We start from the raw sequence: 18,250 nt of genomic DNA, 5'->3' as shown, positions 1-18,250 counted from the left end.
ATTCCAGCATGGGAGTCCCCACCAACACCAAGCAATTCTCAGACACCTGAGAATTTAACTCAATTATGACACTACTCAGTGATAGCATCAGATTCCACAGGGTAGGCATTCAGTGCCCACTCCTGACTTCAGAAACCAGTCATAAGCCCCAGGCTTCTGACCAACTGGCAACAGATTAGAGGTTCCAACAACTTCCTCCTTAGGTTTGATTAATTTGCTATAGTGGCTCATGGAACTCAGGGAAACACTTACTTATGTTTATCAGTTTATTAAAGAATGTGAAGAGATACATAGGGCAAGGTCCCCAAGAAAAGAGCTTCTGTTGTCATGGAGCTTGGGGCCCAGCTTGATGGCATGCGGAAGTGTTCTGGTTCCTCAAGCATGGGAGCTCTCTGAAAATAAGGACCAAAAGCTATCCTCGTTTGTTTTTATGGAGACTTCATTACATAGTAATGATTAAATAAATCATTGGCTATTGGTTGATGCAGCCCCTCTACCCTCTCTGGAGGTTGGGGAGTGAAATTAACAGTTTTAATCCTCTAATCACATGGTTGGTCCTCCTGGCAACCAGCCACTGCCCTTGAGTGGGGTCCAAAAGTCACCTTCATTAATGACAAGACACCCATTTTATTTATTTATTTATTTATATTTATTTACTTACTTATTTAAATTTTTAATTTAAATTCCAGTTAGTTAACATATAATGTAATATTAGTTTCAGGTGTACCATATAGTGATTCAACACTTCCATACAACACCTGGTGCTTATCATGACAAGTGCACTCCTTTTCTTAAAGTTTTTATTTAAATTCTAGTTAGTTAACATATAGTGTCATATTAGTTTCAGGTGTACAATTTAGTGATTCAACACTTCCATACAACACCTGGTGCTCATCAACACAAGTGTACTCTTTAATCTCATTTCACTTTTATAGCTCTGAAGTGTTTTCAGGAACTGTGGTTGAAGATTAGGTATATCTGAGAAACAAATGTTGGTCATCTGAATGACAAAAGATATATTTTTTATCATTATATCACAGTTGATTTGATAATTAAGTTGGCAGAAGATAGATTAATAGGAGAAAACAAAAACTCATTTTGTACATATAGGAGCCCCCCCCCCAAATATGAGCCTCAAAGAAATGACCAAAGTAGGCAGCTTTTATATCTTCTAGATAAGAAAACAACACATTTGTGAAGAATTGACAAGACAAAGGGGTTTGGGCTTGGGTAGTAAATTAGTGAAGTAACAAGGCTTGTTTATATAGCCTTCTCAGCCCTGAGTGCCCTATTTCTGGTGATGAGGATGGCATCTACCCTATTAGTCCAGGGAGAATACATTTCACATGGGAGATTTATTTATTTTTTCTTTTCAGGGGGACATAAAAGGTTTAGAGTGTCTTTTTTGTAACAGCTGTTTCTCAAGTAACTTTATTTTTTTAATTTTTTAAATTTTTAAAAAATATTTTATTTATTTATTTGACAGGGAGAGACATAGTGAGAGAGGGAACACAAGCAGGGGGAGTGGGAGAGGGAGAAGCAGGATTCCTGCTGAGCAGGGAGCCTGGTGCAGGGTTCGATCCTAGGACCCCGGGATCATGACCTGAGCTGAAGGCAGATGCTTAATGACTGAGCCACCCAGGCGCCCCTCTCAAGTAACTTTAATTAAAAATAATCAATATGCCATCAGGGAAATCCAAATCAAAACCTCAATGAGATACCACCTCACACCAGTCAGAATGGCTAAAATTAACAAGTCAGGAAACGACAGATTTTGGTGGGGATGCAGAGAAAGGGGAACCCTCCTACACTGTTGGTGGGAATGCAAGCTGGTGCAGCCACTCTGGAAAACAGTGGGAGGTTCCTCAAAAAGTAGAATATAGAGCTACCATATGACCCTTCAATTGCACTACTGGGTATTTACCCCAAAGATACAAATGTAGGGATCCAAAGGGGTACATGCACCCTGATGTTTATAGCAGCAATGTCCACAATAGCCAAACTATGGAAAGAGCCAAGATGCCCATCAACAGATGAATGGATAAAGAAGATGTGGTATATATATATAATGGGATATTATGCATCCATCAAAAGGAATGAAATCTTGCCATTCGCAACGACGTGGATAGAACTGGAGGGTATTATGCTGAGCGAAATAAGTCAGTCAGGGAAAGACATGTCTCATATGATCTCACTGATATGAGCAATTCTTAATCTCAGGAAACAAACTGAGGGTTGCTGGAGTGGTGGGGGGCAGGAGGCATGGGGTGGCTGGGTGACAGACATTGGGGAGGGTATGTGCTATGGTGAGCACTGTGAATTGTGTAAGACTGTTGAATCACAGACCTGTACCTTTGAAACAAATAATATATGTGAAAAAAAGAAGAAGATAGTAGGAAGGGAGAAATGAAGGGGGGGAAATTGGAGGGGGAGACAAACCATGAGAGACTATGGACTCTGAGAAACAAACTGAGGGTTCTAGAGGGGAGGGGGGTGGGAGGATGGGTTAGCCTGGTGATTGGTATTAAAGAGGGCACGTATTGAATGGAGCACTGGGTGTTATACGCAAACAGTGAATCATGGAACACTGCATCAAAAACTAATGATGTAATGTATGGTGATTAACACAACATAATAAAAAAAACTATGCAAAAAAAAAAAATCAATATGCCAAAGTGGTGTATTTTGGGTCTGGCATATTCAGCTCCTCTTTACAAAACTATAGTAGAAAATCACAATCATCATATTAATGTAACCACATTCAAGATATAGAACATTTCCATTCCCACAAGGACCCCTCATGTTACCCTTTTGTATCCACACCCAATTCCTTCCATTCCTTATAATCCCCTTCCCACTGACAATTACTAATCTGCCCACTATTTCTATAATTTTATCATTTCAAGAATGTTGCTTCTATCAGTGGTTTGTACCTTTTCACCATGACATAGATGTTTAACCACTCACCTCTTGAAGAGCATCTGATTATTTCTAGTTTGGGGCAGTTACAAATAAAGCTGCTATGATTATTCATGTACAGGTTTTCTGTGAACATGGGTTTTTATTTCTCTGGAATAAAATGTCTGGGATGGAATTGATGGGTTATAAGGTAGTTGCTTGTTTAGTTTTTTGGACCATTTTCATTCCCACAAGAACATGTGAGTGAGCCAGTCTGCATCCTCGCCTGCATTTGGTGTTGTTTCTACTTTTTATTTTAGCCATTCTCCTAGATGTGCTGGGAAATCTCATTGTTTCTAGCCCCAAAGCCCCTTCGGGACTCTGTGGGAGAAACATCTGTCCCACTGTTCTCCCTCCAGCTTGTTCTGGCCATTCCCTGAGCACAGTTGTCTGCCACTGCCTGGACATTGTGCCTTGACTGTTATGTGAATAGGAAGCAGCCTTACTTGAATTTCATTTTGGACCACCAGACTCCTCCAGGGGTCCTGTGAGGGGATGGGGTGGTTCTTATCTCAGGAGTCCCTGACTGTTGGGCAGAGGTGCTCCCTTCTATGTCCTGGGGCCTGGAGTGTCCATCTTGTGCTGAGGGCAGAGGGGCTCCATTCTGTGTTCACCAACCCTTAGCACCTATCTCAGTCTGTTTTGGCTGCTGTAATGCAATACCACTGACTGGGTGCCTCATCAACAACAAATTTATTTCTCACAGTTTTGGGGACACAGAAACATTCAGACTATAATATTCTACCCCTGGCTTCCCAAAATTTATGTCCTTCTTAAATGCAAAATACATTCATTCCATTTCGATAACCCTAGAAGTCCTAACTCATTCTAGCATTAACTTAAAAGTCTGAAGTCCTCAGTCTCATCTAAATAGCATCTAAATCAGATATGGATGAGAGTGAATGTATATCTGGAGACAAATTTCTCCCAGCTCTGAACCAAAGATGTTGAATGTGTGAACTCAGATGTGCTTCCAAAATGCAATGGTTGAACAGGCATAGGATAGATATTCCCATTACAGAAGGGAGAAATAGGAAAGATGAAAGGATTGATGGGTCCCTGGCAAGTTCAAAACCAGTGAGGGTCCTGCCTTCACTGCTTTAGGTAGCCCTGCCCTCATGACTTTGCTGGACACACCCCATTCTGCAGGCTGGAATCAAAGGCCCATGGCTCTACTGGTCTACTGCTGTACTGGGCATTGCCCTAGTAGGGGCTTTCTGCTGTGATCTTATGCTCTTGGTGGTCCTATGCCTGGGTCCAAAGCCTAGGGCTCCAGGGGGTCCATTCTTCAAAATCTAGGTGGAGAAAGCCATGCCCCCTGTGCTTTGTTGGGTGCCCTAGGTCCACTGGAGCCCACAATGTGAAGCAGTGCCAAGCAGCATTGGCTCACCCTTTGAAATCTTTCTGCCATGTAGGCCTTTGCACTCTGGTCCTAGAATGGGAGAGGCAGCCCTGATGATCTCTGAAATACCTTCTGGGCTATTCTTTCACTGTGTTGGATGGCAGGTCTTGGCTTCTGTTTAGAAGCTGACTATTCTCCCCATTGTCTTGATGACTAGCTCCTAGCTTCTGTTGAGATGTCAGATCCAAACTGATAACCTTACCAAATTTGGCCATGCCCTTTGTGTTCTCTCCTAAATAAACTTTCTCATTTCTTTCAGTTTGGATAGGCTGAGAATTCCAAATTTTAAAGTTTGGCTTCCTTTTTGATTAACAATTCCATCTTTAAGTAATTTCTCACTTCTCTCATTTTACTCCAAGCACTGAGGAGTAATCAGGCAGCACTTTCATCTCTTTGCTTAAAAATCTCCTCAGCCAGTTAGCCAATTTCATCCCTTACAAGTTCTACCTTGCACAAACTAAGATACAAACACAATTCAACCAAGTCCTTTGCCACTTTATAACAAGGATCACCTATTCTCATTGTTCAATAACATGTTCCTCATTCTGTCTGAGACCTCCTCAGAATGGCCTTTACCATTGATATTTCACCAACATTTTGTGTTCACAACCACTTAGGTATTCTCTATGAAGACTGAGGCTTCTCCTCAGACAGCTCTCCTTCTGGGCCCTCACCAGAATTGCTTTTAATGGTCTGTTAGTAGCAATGTAGTCTTTTCTTGGTGTGCCCCTCCAGACTCTTCCACCTTCTACCCATTACCCAGTTCCAAAGCTGCTTCCACATTTTTAGGGATTATAGCAGTGTCTCCACTTCTCAGTACTAGTTTCTTAGGGCTGCTATAGCAAAATGCCACAAACTGAGTGGCTTATAAATGACAGTTCTGGAGGCGTTAGGTGAGGGCCTTCTTATGGGTTGCAGACTTTCCATTGTATCCTCACGTGGTAGAAGAAGCAGGAGATCTCTCTGGATCCTCTTTTATAAGGTCACTAATCCCATTCATGAGGAATCCGCCCTCATGACCTCATGATCTCCCAAAAGCCCACCTTCTAATACCATCATTTTAGGGATCAGAATTTCAACATATGAATTTTGGGAGGACACAAACATTCAGACCACAGCAGCAACTATTAGCATGATACAGTTTTAGAATGTTCCATCACCCCATAAAGACCCCTAGGGCCCATTTGCAATCAGTCTCTATTGTTACCTCCAGCCTTAGGCAACCCTGATCTTTCTGTTTCTCTAAATTAACCTTTTCTGGACAGTTCATATAAATGGAATGACACAATATGCAGTCTTTTGTGTTTGAGTTCTCTCACTTTGCATAAGGTATTTTGGGTTCATTCATGACATAGCATGTATCAGTAGTTCCATGTTGTAACATATACTACTTTTTCTTTATCCACTTACCATGGATAGACATTTGGAATGTTTCCAGTTTTTGTCTATTTTGAATAATGTTGCTATGAACATTTATGCTTTATGTGAATTATTAAAAGATCAAGGCATAGTAAATTTTTAAGAGTTTATTTGAGCAAAAATTTGTTTGAATTAGGCAGTGCCAAACTGGGAGTGCTTAGGAGTGCTCTACCAACAGGAGGTATGGGAAAGACTTTTACAGGGAAAAGGGGAAAGCGTAGCAAGTAAATAATTTGTTTAGCTATAGCCTAAGTGTTTGCCATATTTGGGAAGTCTAGTTGGCTGTTTATGATGAGTTGTCCTTAGATTTTGATTTCTTAACCTTGAGGCATTTATTATAGGCTTAGATTTTGGTTTGCTTAGTAGGCTGCTAAGGTGTTAGAGCCACTTCAGTTTAATGGCCTCATTTAATTAATTTAATAGGACATATGTTTTCATTTCTCTGGAGTAAATTCCTAGGAGTTGAATTTCTGATTATATGGTAATTTATTATTTAATTTACTGAGAAACTGCCAAGCTTTTCCATGATGGCTGCACCATTTTACATTCCCACCAGCAATGTTGGAGGGTTCCAATTTCTCTGCATCCTTGCCTTTCTTCATATTTTGTCTCAGAAATTCCATGTCCATTTGAATTATAATTAAACAGAAAAAGTACTTTCATGATTCAGTGACAACACTGAAGTCTCAATTAGATTAAGTATTTGACAATATACCTTTGGTTTAATAACAGTCTCAGTAATGGGGCAGAATTGATTTATGTTGTGGAACTAATGGTCTAGTTGCCTAGGAATCATATGGTAAATAATTAATGACAATTTACTGCAGGCTTCTTTATAGAACATACTGTAGCCTTCTGCTTCTACTTCTGGGTCATCTAATTATTCAGGAAATGAAATCAGCTTTCTTTAGAAGGCAGACTGGTGCTATTTGTGTGTGACTGAAACAGCAAGACCCATGATTTATTTATTTTCTTAATAGATATGGTACAGAATGGCTGACATTAATGGATACAAATAGCAATATAGGCTTTTGTGCATTTTAAACCCCTGTGGACCAGAATGAAATAATTTCCTACGTTCATTTCCAGATTGTTCACAGAACCCTGGCAGCCATGTTGGGTTCCCTTGCGGCATTAGCAGCGCTGGCTGTGATTGGAGATGTAAGTTGTAACATTTTGAATCAATGGCTTACCACTCCATAGGGTATAAGATTTAAAGACAGTCTAGAAATTAGGTGTTAGCTGGTGATTTTCATTCTTTCATATACTCTTTCCACATTTCTCCCTCAGGAACCATGCTAGAAGCATGAACTAACAAACCTTTCAACATTGATGAGTATTTTTCATTTGACTTTATCACACACACATTTTTTATTCCCCATTTTGGTTGAGGAAAGGCTCATCATGGTCACTCATTTGCCCCAGGCTATATAGCTGAGTGGTGTTAGAGTTGACTTGGTGCTGTCAGCCTTTGGGAACTAGAGGGGGTCATCCTGCCTGGAGCAGAGGTGATAAATGGTGAGGTTGGCGCTGTCTTGCAGACACCAGGAGGTCCCTAGAGATGTGTGTCTGGGGGCTGATGGCACATAATCAGTGTCTGTGTGTGGCTTGTCTGGCAGGAACAAAGGAGTGAATGTAGGGAGGCAGGAGAGGCCAAGCACCCACTGAAGATGGAGGCCTGCCATTGTTTGAGGAGCAGTACTGGAACCCAACAAGGTGGCAGCACACAGAAGTGGATTTGAAAACAACTCTATAGAATTCAGAGGAGCGTTCTGCAAAGCACTACTATAGGCCATCCAGTCAACCAAAGAATAATAACTGGTTTAAAAAACTATGTGGAGCTATGTTCAGTTATTATTTATTTATTTATTTATTTATTTAATTTTTCTTGGCTAGAGTTGGTATAAACAAATACTAACTCTAGGGTAAAATGTCCCAGAGTCCTAAAACTTATACATAAGCCACGGTTACTTTTATTAACTCTTAAGTAGTAGTATAGTAGTAGTTATTTTGTTTTAGAAAATGTTAATGTGGCACACAGCCAGTGCTGTGGTTAGCATCCTGGGCCGCTGTGCAGTCCTTTCCCAACAACTAGAGTCTCAAAGTGCCCTCGCTTTACACTCCATGTTCCCATTTCCCCATGACTCCAGCCTTCCCTAATCTGCAGGGTTGTTAGAAGATGAAGTGAGAGTGGATGGACAACTGGTGAGTAGGACAAGTGTGTCCTTCAGTATTGCCATCCTGGCCTCATGCTCCAACACCAAGGAAGGCATGTGGGGACCTCACAACCTCAAGGGTCAATCCTGCAATTCAGGATATAGACTTCATGGAGTTGCCAAGGACAGGATTTAAGAAATTTGCTTTTCTTATAACTAAATGCATAGGCTTGACATTATTATGCCTTGGGTTACAAGTGGTTTTCATTGATGATATACTCTAATTTCAAAGGCAAGGGGATGGTGTGATTTTTGACTCTGGCCCAATGAGTGGGCTTGCCATAAAGAATAGCACATTTTTTTTACAGCTTGTCACCAAGAGGATGATGCACAAGATTAATTGGGAAATTTGTGCTTTGATTGCAGAGACCCAGCCTGACCCATGTGGTGGAGTGGATTGATTTTGAGACTTTGGCCCTGCTATTTGGCATGGTAATTACAGTCCTCCCAGTGGGACAGGGCTCCCAGCCTGCTGTAACCCAGCACCTTCTCTTTTGTTGCTACTGCTAATAATCTTTCATTATATTAAAGACATTGTACTGCTTGACAATTAGGGCTTGATTAAGAAGTGTTAGTACAGGTCTAGAAAATTTCTCCTGTGGAGGAATGGAATGATTGATGCTCTGGTTAGTTAGGTAGAGAATTGCAGCCGTAGGCCTGTCTGATAGTTAAATAATATTGCCATTTAAAAAATTTAGCAAATTTTTAAAATGGCTTTAAAGTATAAAATTACTGCTCTTAAAATATAAAATGGAATATTCTAAATAAGTGAACCATGTAAGTTTTGGTGATTAGAAAAACACCTGTGATTACATGGAAAATGGAAGGAGTTGTCCCTAAGGAATAGTTTATGTGTCATAAACTGATTTAACTAGAATAAGTGAAAATTGATAAGGGCCTGGATGGCAGTGGGAATGCTGCATGTGTTCTTGAACAGACCCACAACAGCTACGTGGTCTGAAGGAGGGTTTTCCCTTTCTGGACAAAAGACCTACTTTGCATAAAGCAGGTTACTATATTTCCTCATTTTTCTTGGTAATGTTTATTCCTCCTGGGTAGTCATAACAGAAGGCCATGCTACTCTAGACTTTAATGTGATCCAAACTAGCTGCCTCCTTTCTGAGTAGAGTGTAAGGAGACAGGGCAATTCTCTGAACTTAGGCTTTAAAGAGAAACTCATAATCCTGTTGGTCCTGAAAAATATATAGTGGGGCCTGCACATCTGGAAAGAAGAAAGAAGACATAACAGATGTCTCATAAAATAAGTTTAAAAAAAACCTTAGGCAAGTGTGTGTTTATCATTTTGTTAGTATTTGAAATGGTTTGTAAAAAAACACCTTAAATGGATGGTGTATTAGTTTGCTGGGGCTGCCATAATAAAGTACCACAGATTGGTGGCTTCAAAAGCATAAATTTATTTCCTCACACTTCTGGAGGCTGGATTTCTGAGACCAAGGTGTCAGCAGGGTTGGTTCCTTCTGAGGCCTCTGCTTGACTTGTGGATGACATCTTTCCCCTGTATTGTCACCTGGTCTTCCCTCTGTGTGTGTCTGTGTGCTATCTCCTCTTCTTATAAGGATACCAGTCATACTGGATTAGGGCCTCACTTTAACTTATTCTGAGGTACTGGGGTTAAGATTTCACCATAGGAATTTGTGGGGGAAAGTAGCACAATTGAGCCCATAACAAATGGTTTAGTTTTTTTCTCAGTTGATGTCAGTTCAGCAAGATTCTAAAACTTTGGATGTGGAAAGATAGTTCATATATCCAGGCCCCTGCCTTTTCTTCTTTATTTCATGGCAGTCAGCCACCTATGGGGCTACTTACCCCAATCCCTGAGTCTCAGTCTCTTCTGGGTAGTTTTGGCAGCAAATGTGTGGGCCAGCTTCCCCACAACAATGGAAGACCACACAGGACCTACCCATTCAATTCAGTTCATGTGAAGCATCTACTGGTGAGTGAAGCACCACATTCTGCAGACAGCAACAGGTGGAGGTGGCCATTTGGGTTAGGATAAACATCAGTGGTCACTAGAGATGAGATAGATATTTTTATTGAGTCTAAACTGATTTTTGGAAATTTTCATTTTATGCAGTATATTTGAAAGACAGTATTGGGCCTACTATTTTCTAAGTACTTTAATTTACATAATTTTATTGAATTTCTACAATAGTCTTACAAGGAATAAAACATTTAAAGTTGAGGGGAAAAAGCTGAAATACAGAGGATTAAATAATTTTGTTTGCACAAGGTTAAACTACTTCTAAGTGGCAGAATTAGTACTTGAACCTGCATCTTCTTGCTCCAAGTTCAATGCATTGGTATATTGCCATCTTAGGAGGTATAATACAGAATCATCCAGAAAGTTCCGGCTGGTTGAAATATCTGGTTGATTAGATCTGGAGTAAGTGGGACATTACTTTTTGTTACTGTCTCTTATGTCATCACTAGAAAGAAGCACAAGTTCTGGGTTCATATAGAACCCAGAGAATAATCATTCCAATGTAACTGCTCTTATTTGCATGTCTTGATCAAATTGGTGGTGAAAATCTGTTTCATTGTTTTAGAAAACAAAATTTAACCCAGTTTAAAAATCTTAAAATGTTTAATTGTTGCTTGTGTGGACATGTAGGTACAGAAGGCCATATTCTAGCTCATTTCCTTTCCTGCTTCTAGCTTTGTGACTGTTAGCAAGTCATCTCCCAAATCTGCCCCCTGGTTTCCTGGTATAACAGAGTAATGACGGGCACCCAGGTGGCTCAGTTGGTTGAACGTCTAACTCTTGGTTTTAGCTTGGGTCATGGTCTCGGGATCATGGGATTGGGCCTCCGTCAGGCTCCAAGCTCAGCACAGAGTCTGCTTGTCCCTCCCCTCTGGCCCTCTCCCTGCTCGTGCGTGCTCTCTCTTTCTGTTTAACATAAATAAATAAAACCTTTAAAAAAAAAAACAGAGAGTAATGATAATATCTGATGTTTGTTGTGAAGATTAGGTGGAATGATAATGTACCTTGGGTACGTATATCCCTGGACAAAAATATAGAGGTACAAACCTGTTAACAAGAGGCTCCATTCAGGAAGTTCATAAGTGGATTACACTCAGCAAGAGAGCAAGAAGCTTGATGTCATGCAGAGGCCAGAGCTGAGATCTGTAACTGATCACTCTGATGTCCTTTCAGGATGGTGCACTGCTAAAAGATTCTCCTTATCTCCTTTTTCTGTTTTCCCCACAGATGATCTTAGTAGCCATATTTTCAGAAACTGGATTTTTTGATTATTGTGCTGTAAAGGTAGGTTTGATGTGACATTTAATATTTATGTATTAATTAATTAATTTATTTTTTGCCATGACATATTCAGTTAATAAAACTACCATTTAAAGCAAATATTTTAAAGTTCATTCTCATTTTCAAAATCACAGATGTAAGCCTGGGTACAGTTGCTGTGCAGAGTTGGTGGCTCTGAGCAACACTTTCTTCTCAGTAAACTGAAGAAGGAGATCAAAGAAAAGAGTATTTGAGTTGAATGTTTGTGTAACATTAGTTAAATTGGCAAGTTGAAAGCTACATATCAAATATTGTTTTGCATTTTAGACCATCTAAATATTTCAAGTCATCAGTTTCTGATTACTTGCTTTTTGGTGAAATAATTTCAATGATCACTTTCTAATCATTGAACATATAAACATTCACTTTTGTACCTGGAATCCTGAGGAATCCACCAGCAAGTTCTGACAGCCAGACTCTGCACTGGTGCTGTCACTCAGGGTTGGTGAGAGGAGATCTTGCCATACTCTCCTAATGCAAAGGCTAATGTTGTGCTTGATTTTTTTTTTTTTTTTTGAACTGGAAAGTTCTTTTAAAAGATTATTTACTCATCAAACCCTTTTGCAAACTCTGAATGATAGAACTATGCTATGATTTTTGCCAGCTTTGTGTACCCTCTTGCACCTTCAAATATCTGGTCTCCTCTCAATATTGGTACTAAAAGTCCGTAAATCTAAGTTGCCAGCACTCATCAGGCTTAAGGGTCACAGCCCAGTCTGTCTAACCAAAAGGAGATTGTAAAATACTGGGTAATGTTAAAGGGATAGAGGGCTATAACATTGTAATCAGTGAACCATCACAGGGCACTGTGAGAAGGAGAATCAGAAGGAAGGAACGTAGGTCAATGTGGGTTCAGAATGTTCAGGTACAAGATATCACTTCCTCATCTTAGCAAATTTAGGAATTCGTGGGCCTAAGTTTTAATCCACCATGCAGTGTTTTTTTTTGACCCCTAGTTCTTAGAATCCCTAATGAAAAGTCACATTTATTCTTCAACCCCACTGATCCTGGCTTGTTCCTTTCTGTGTGCGTGCATCTCAGACGTACCGACTGTCTAGGGGAAGAGTGTGGGCCATGATCATCATGTTGTGTCTCATTGCTGCTGTCCTGTCTGCCTTCCTGGACAATGTCACCACATTGCTGCTTTTTACTCCTGTGACCATAAGGTATGCAGAGTGACCCTGCATGGGCATTAGGCCAGGCTCATGGTGGTGTATTCTTGCTGCTCAATCTAGTCCCCACTTTCCCTTTGCTGGTGTGCCCTGGTCTAGCCTGTGCATCCCTTGGGACTGTGGTGCTCAGTGCTCTTGGCTAAGGCTATGGTTTCAGCTGTGGCTGTGGCTGTGACAGCAGCGGTGGTGGCCACAGAAACACCTGTGGGAGTCAGAAGACTCAGGCTTTGCTGTCCAGGGGTGGGGGACAGACTGTTAGGTGCCAGAAGTTCTTGTCCATTGGGCTGGTCACAGGTGTGACAGAGCAGTGTGGGAGCTCCTGCCACGTGGGGAGGAGCATGTAGCCAGGGGCTGGGGAAGGCGGGGCAGCCATCTTGCTCTCACCAGGCTCCTTGGAGGGTTGCAGGACCTGGCCTGACAAGGCTTTGCAGGGTAACTTTGGGAGAGAGAGATTCATTTTGATTCCCCATTTAATTCCTTTTAATTTCATCCACTTCATTAATTAGACATTTATTGAGCATCAGACGCCATTTGCCCTGAATCTTCTGAAGCTTGAGCTTCAGACCCAGTCATGCAGGCTCCTTGTAAGGCCATGGGCCTATACTTTTATCCATACTTTTTTTTTTAAAGATTTTATTTATTTATTTGAGAGAGAGCACAAGTGGGGAGAGGGGCAGAGGGAGAGAGAGAATCTCAAGCAGACTCCATGCTGAGCATGGAGCCTGATTTGGGGCTCGATCTCACAACCCTGAGATCATGACCTGAGCCGAAATCAAGAGTTGGACACTCAACCGATGAGCCACCCAGGTGTCCCCTTTTATCCATACTTGATGTTCTTTATTTTGAAGATGGTTCCCCAGCATATCGTGGTCCTTCCCTGCTTAGGCCTCTCATGTCCTGGTATTCGGCTGGTCCTAGGGAAACAGGTACCCCCTGGGGGTTCAGGGGACCAAGCTACATAATGAAGGGCCCCAGACAAGTCACTTTAGCTACACTGATCTGGGTTGTACCATCAAAGGGACTAACCCAAGCTAGTGTTTTGAGGATTCTGCTGGACAAGAGACCCTCCTGGACACGAGACATAAGACATAGCAAGTTCAAAGTGATCAATAAGGGGCTACTTCCAGGGCTCAGGACTAATTCTAGGTGATGCCTTTGGCATTTGAAGAATGGCGACTCTCTGAGGTGGAGTGAATTGGAGCAGAGGGGAGGGGTTTGGGGAGAGGAGCAGCGAGCAGGCAGCATCCCCACGGGTGCTGCCTACAGTGTGGAGAGTTGGTCTCTTGGCCAAGCTCCTGCAAACTTGGCTGCCCTTTCACTCCCCGCATGTAGGCAGGGATTTGGGGTGAGGGACACTGGACTCAGGCTTCCTGTGAGGGGAGTGTAACACCTCCTTGTATGTGGGGTTCTTCTGAGGGCAAATGAAGGCTGGAATGAACGTGTTTCAAGGGTGCTGTAAACTGTACCATGTACTACTAATGGCAGATACCAAACTCTGCCTCGAGGAGACCTCAGGGGGCAAGAGGCAGGCCATACTCACCCCCTCCTACCAAGGCGACTCTGCTGCTGTCACTGGTTTGAAAACAGTAGTATCACCCACAGGTGCCAGGTCCCAGTGTATCATTGTACTCTCTGATGGCAGCTCCAATGAGAGCGGGCTTCCAGGGGGGCATCCATATTCCTGGCATCCCCAAGCCTTGCTGGGATTTGTTTATATCCTCACTGTTCCAGGAACCAAGTTTGTAATTTTCTGTGAGAGTAGCAATTCCATTTACTAGAATAAAAATTGCATCTTTCAAGATTCAAGCGTTAGTGTGCTCAGATTCACTGTTTATATTACCATATTCTTCATGACTTTATGAGCTTAATCACATTCTTCTGCCTTTGTCTGGAGTAGCATTAGTCTTCACAGTTAAAGAGTTAGACCCATTTACATAGGATGCCATCTCTATGCTTGCTCCAGCATTATTGATTAGTGTACACTAATTATTTTCTTGCTGGAGCCCGATCCTGGGAGCTCCCTCAGCTGAGAGCTGCTGCTGCTGCGGCTGCTGCTGCTCTTTGAGGTCTGATCCTCTTTTTGGATTCGTTCCTGTCCCTGGTCCCTGGATACCATTCCCTCCTCAGCTTCCATGCATGGCTCTGTAGGCTGACCCCCCTCAGATGTGCTATTGGTTATGCTCTGAGCTGGGAGATGGTGGGAAGGACCCCTGACTGCAGCAGCCTGGAGACCCAAGGCCTGGTTTCTATATGGAAGTGGGTGCTGCAGATGGACAGGTGCGGTGGGCTGTGATGTGTTTCCTAAACTTTCTTTAAGGCAACATTTTTCAACTTCATGCTCACTGGATCCACCTAAGGAGCTGTAGAATGCTGCTCCCCAAGCCCACTCCCAGGGATTGGTCTGTCATGGGCCGGACAGCAGGATTTTCAAAGGTTCCCAGACAAATCTAGTGTTCAGCCAAGGCAGGGACCCACAGCTGTAGAGTGTGTGCTCCTTCTCTCTGGAAGAGGTCCACAGGTAGTAGTTAGAGGGAAGGGGCTAGGAGACACATTAGGGCCTCAGCATCTGAGAAAGGGAAGGTGGGTAAGGAATTAGGCTGGTAGGCTTGATGTGAGCTACTGATTGTTGGTGCTTTGTGTGCTGCCCCACCCTTGACTCCGAGGAGTCTGGTGGTCAGCACCAATTTACATGTGCCAGGGCCTGCACACAGGGAACTGTGCTCCCTCCAGATCCAGACAGGGGCGGGGGGGAGGGTTCTGATGGGGGTACATTTTCACACTGATGGTTCAGATGGGTAGTCAGTTAACTTTCAGAGAAATGCAATGCTGAGGGTAAACTGTAGCTCTGTAAATATTGTTGTCTTTGTTTATTCCTCAGCATTGCATTTCTTATAGGGGTGTGTGTGTGTGCGCATGCACGTGCACGCCTGTCTTGATTAAGCAAGTGCTTTGAAAATATTTAGGTTGCACATGGGCCTGTCACAATTGAATAGCATGGCTACTTTTATTTTCCTCCATTTGTGACAGGTTATGTGAGGTGCTCAACCTTGATCCAAGACAAGTCCTGATTGCAGAAGTGATCTTCACAAATATTGGAGGAGCTGCCACTGCCATTGGGGACCCACCAAATGTCATTATTGTTTCCAACCAGGAGTTGAGGAAGATGGTATGTATGTACCAGTGTAACAGGGTTGCTTTTAATAAATATAGATCCCAACTTACTTGCCCATTTAGCATTCTACCCAATGTGGAAGCTTTTATTAGAAACTAAGCTCTTCCATATCACTTCTTCATATTAAGTGCTATTGGTTATCTTGAGAGGGGAGGTTAGGTGACTGATCCTGCAGTGTAGAGTGAGGTGGTCTGATGATGGATAACATTATCTACTTAGTCATAGTGTATTATATTAATGGGAACTGAGGTTTCTTCCAACTAATATTAAGAATAAAATGATCTATCCCCTTGCATTTTTCAACTGTGGTGGATGAATTTACTGAAGAATTTAAGATTTTTTTTAAAAAGGATCATAAAATGAAGGTCTTTAGGAGTTTTTTGAAAGCTCTTATAAATATTAATATATAATTTCTTTGTACACTAAAGTAAAAACAAAGTACTAGAGAGTGAAAATGATATTTTATTTATATTAAAAGAATTAAAATTAAAATTATATAATTTCCAATTAACATTCTTTGGTCATTAGAATTTTCTCAATATTTCTTCTGTGAAGTATTAGCAAAAATGCTTCCAAATTGGTATCATTTATTGTAGATGATGTGTTTATGTGTGGGTCTGTGAAGTGTGTCAGTGTGTTTGTGCATGCGTGCTGTCTTCTGTAAAAATATTTAAGCTTTTGGGAGCATGGCTCTGAGATGTTGATGGACGTTTTGTAGACCCACCGTATTCTAGAGATTCAGGGTATAATTTAGATGCTTTGTCTGAACTGTAATACTCTCTAGTTACCCTGGGAAATTGGCTGGCAACACTTTACCAGGCTTGCTTCATGAACTGAGCAGTATGCCCATTATCATGTTACCCTGGAGCACATCAGAAGTTGGCAGAGCCCTATAATCTGTTCTAGGGGCACCTATCATCCAGGATGGGCCTCATACACATTGGAGAGAACTATTTTTAGAGAAAAATACTGTTTTATTTTTATTTTGCAGTAATACCTTTATTGTAGAAAATATAAATCATACATACAAAATTTAAAAATTGCCATAATCTCCCCACTCAGAGATAAATCCTCTTAATGTTTTGGTGAATCTAGTCTCCCAGATCATTTGTATGTGGATACACGTGGATAAAAAAAGATAACACAGCTTCTGCTCTGGCCAAGATAGAGTAACAGGGACTGGATTTGCCCTCTTGCTTGAGATATCCCAAAAGAAAATTAACGAAAATCCAAAAAACAAAACCCCAAACAAAGCAAAACCAGACAGTGATAAGCAAGAAACTGGATATCAGGCAAAAAAAAAAAAAAAAAAAAAAAGGACAGTGATCCCTGAGAATGGGGAAACAAATGAGGTGAGCCCTGTGATTGCCCCAGTTTGCTGCCTTGAGAGAGTTTCTAGGATGTAGTACAGGGATGGAAAACCCATGTGGAGCCCTTCAGACTCCCTGAGTTGAGGGGATAGAACTGAGAATCTGGAGAGACCAAAGCTAAGATGGCTTCTTTGGTGAAATCTACATATATTTAAGGAAGAAATAATGCTATAATGCCAATTCTACATAAAGCTTTACAGCAAATTGAAGAAAAGAGAATACTTTCCAACTCATTCTATGAGGCCCTGATACCTAAACTGGACAAAACCAGTATGAGAAAACTATTAATAAGTATTTCTTATGAACATAGATTTTTAATTTTTAAAAGTAAATTTTTAAAAGTAAATTTTTAAAAATTAGCATATCCAACTTAATAATACATAAAATGGATAATATGTCATAACCAAGTAGAATTTATAATATTTGAAAAGCCAATCAATGCAATTTACTAACAAACTAAATGAGAAAATTCATATGATCATCTCAATGGAAAAATAACTGGCAAAATAGAACATTCATTACTGATTAAAATCTCTCAATAACTAGAAAAATAAGAGAACTTCATCAGCCTAATAAGGAGCATCTATGAAAACACATCTTACTTAAATGTGAAAATTGAATGCCTTCTTTCTTAGATCAGAAGTAAGACAAAGATATCTGTTCTCACCACTTCAGTGTATCATTTTACTGGAGGCTCGAGCTGATACAATAAGGCAAGAAAAGAAATACAAGGCATCCATATCAGAAAGGAGGAATTAAAAGTCTTTATCTGCATATGACATAACTGTCCTTGTTAGTTACGGACATTTCTAGAATCTATGTTGCAGTCTGAAGGACTGAAGGACTGCAACATAGATTCTAGAAATAATAAGTAAATTTGACAAGTGTGCAATATAAGATCAATATAGAAAAATTAGTGGTTTTCTATATTCTAGCAATAAACAATTGGAAATTAGCATCAATATATAAAATACTTTAGGGTAAATCTGACCAAACATATGCAAGACCTGTATACTGAAAACTATAAAATATTGCAGAATAATTAAAGAAGATCTAATTAAATGGAGAGAGATACTTTGTTCATGGATCAGAAGACCCAATATTGTTAATATGTCAATTCTTCACAGATTGATCCACAGATTTATGCAATCCCTGTCAAAACCATAGCAGGGTCGTTGTTGTTTTTGGTAGAAACTGATAAACTGATTCCAAAATTTAT

General features: G+C 40.9%; 1 protein-coding gene across 1 annotated transcript in view; it reads left to right on the top strand.

Annotated features, from left to right (window-relative positions):
* OCA2 (OCA2 melanosomal transmembrane protein) overlaps nt 1-18,250 on the top strand; it is a 516,129-nt gene that overhangs the window by 170,996 nt on the left and 326,883 nt on the right. Inside the window, exons 10-14 of the mRNA XM_078078703.1 lie at nt 6,869-6,940; nt 8,362-8,427; nt 11,225-11,281; nt 12,359-12,483; nt 15,517-15,655. Of these exons, the coding sequence (XP_077934829.1) occupies nt 6,869-6,940; nt 8,362-8,427; nt 11,225-11,281; nt 12,359-12,483; nt 15,517-15,655 (459 nt within the window). The remainder of the gene's footprint in view (nt 1-6,868; nt 6,941-8,361; nt 8,428-11,224; nt 11,282-12,358; nt 12,484-15,516; nt 15,656-18,250) is intronic.

This window comes from Halichoerus grypus, chromosome 8 (genome assembly GCF_964656455.1).
Source record: "Halichoerus grypus chromosome 8, mHalGry1.hap1.1, whole genome shotgun sequence".
Lineage (NCBI taxonomy): Eukaryota > Metazoa > Chordata > Mammalia > Carnivora > Phocidae > Halichoerus > Halichoerus grypus.
The sequence above is the reverse complement of the archived record's forward strand: the minus strand, read 5'-3'. Positions and strand labels throughout refer to the sequence as shown.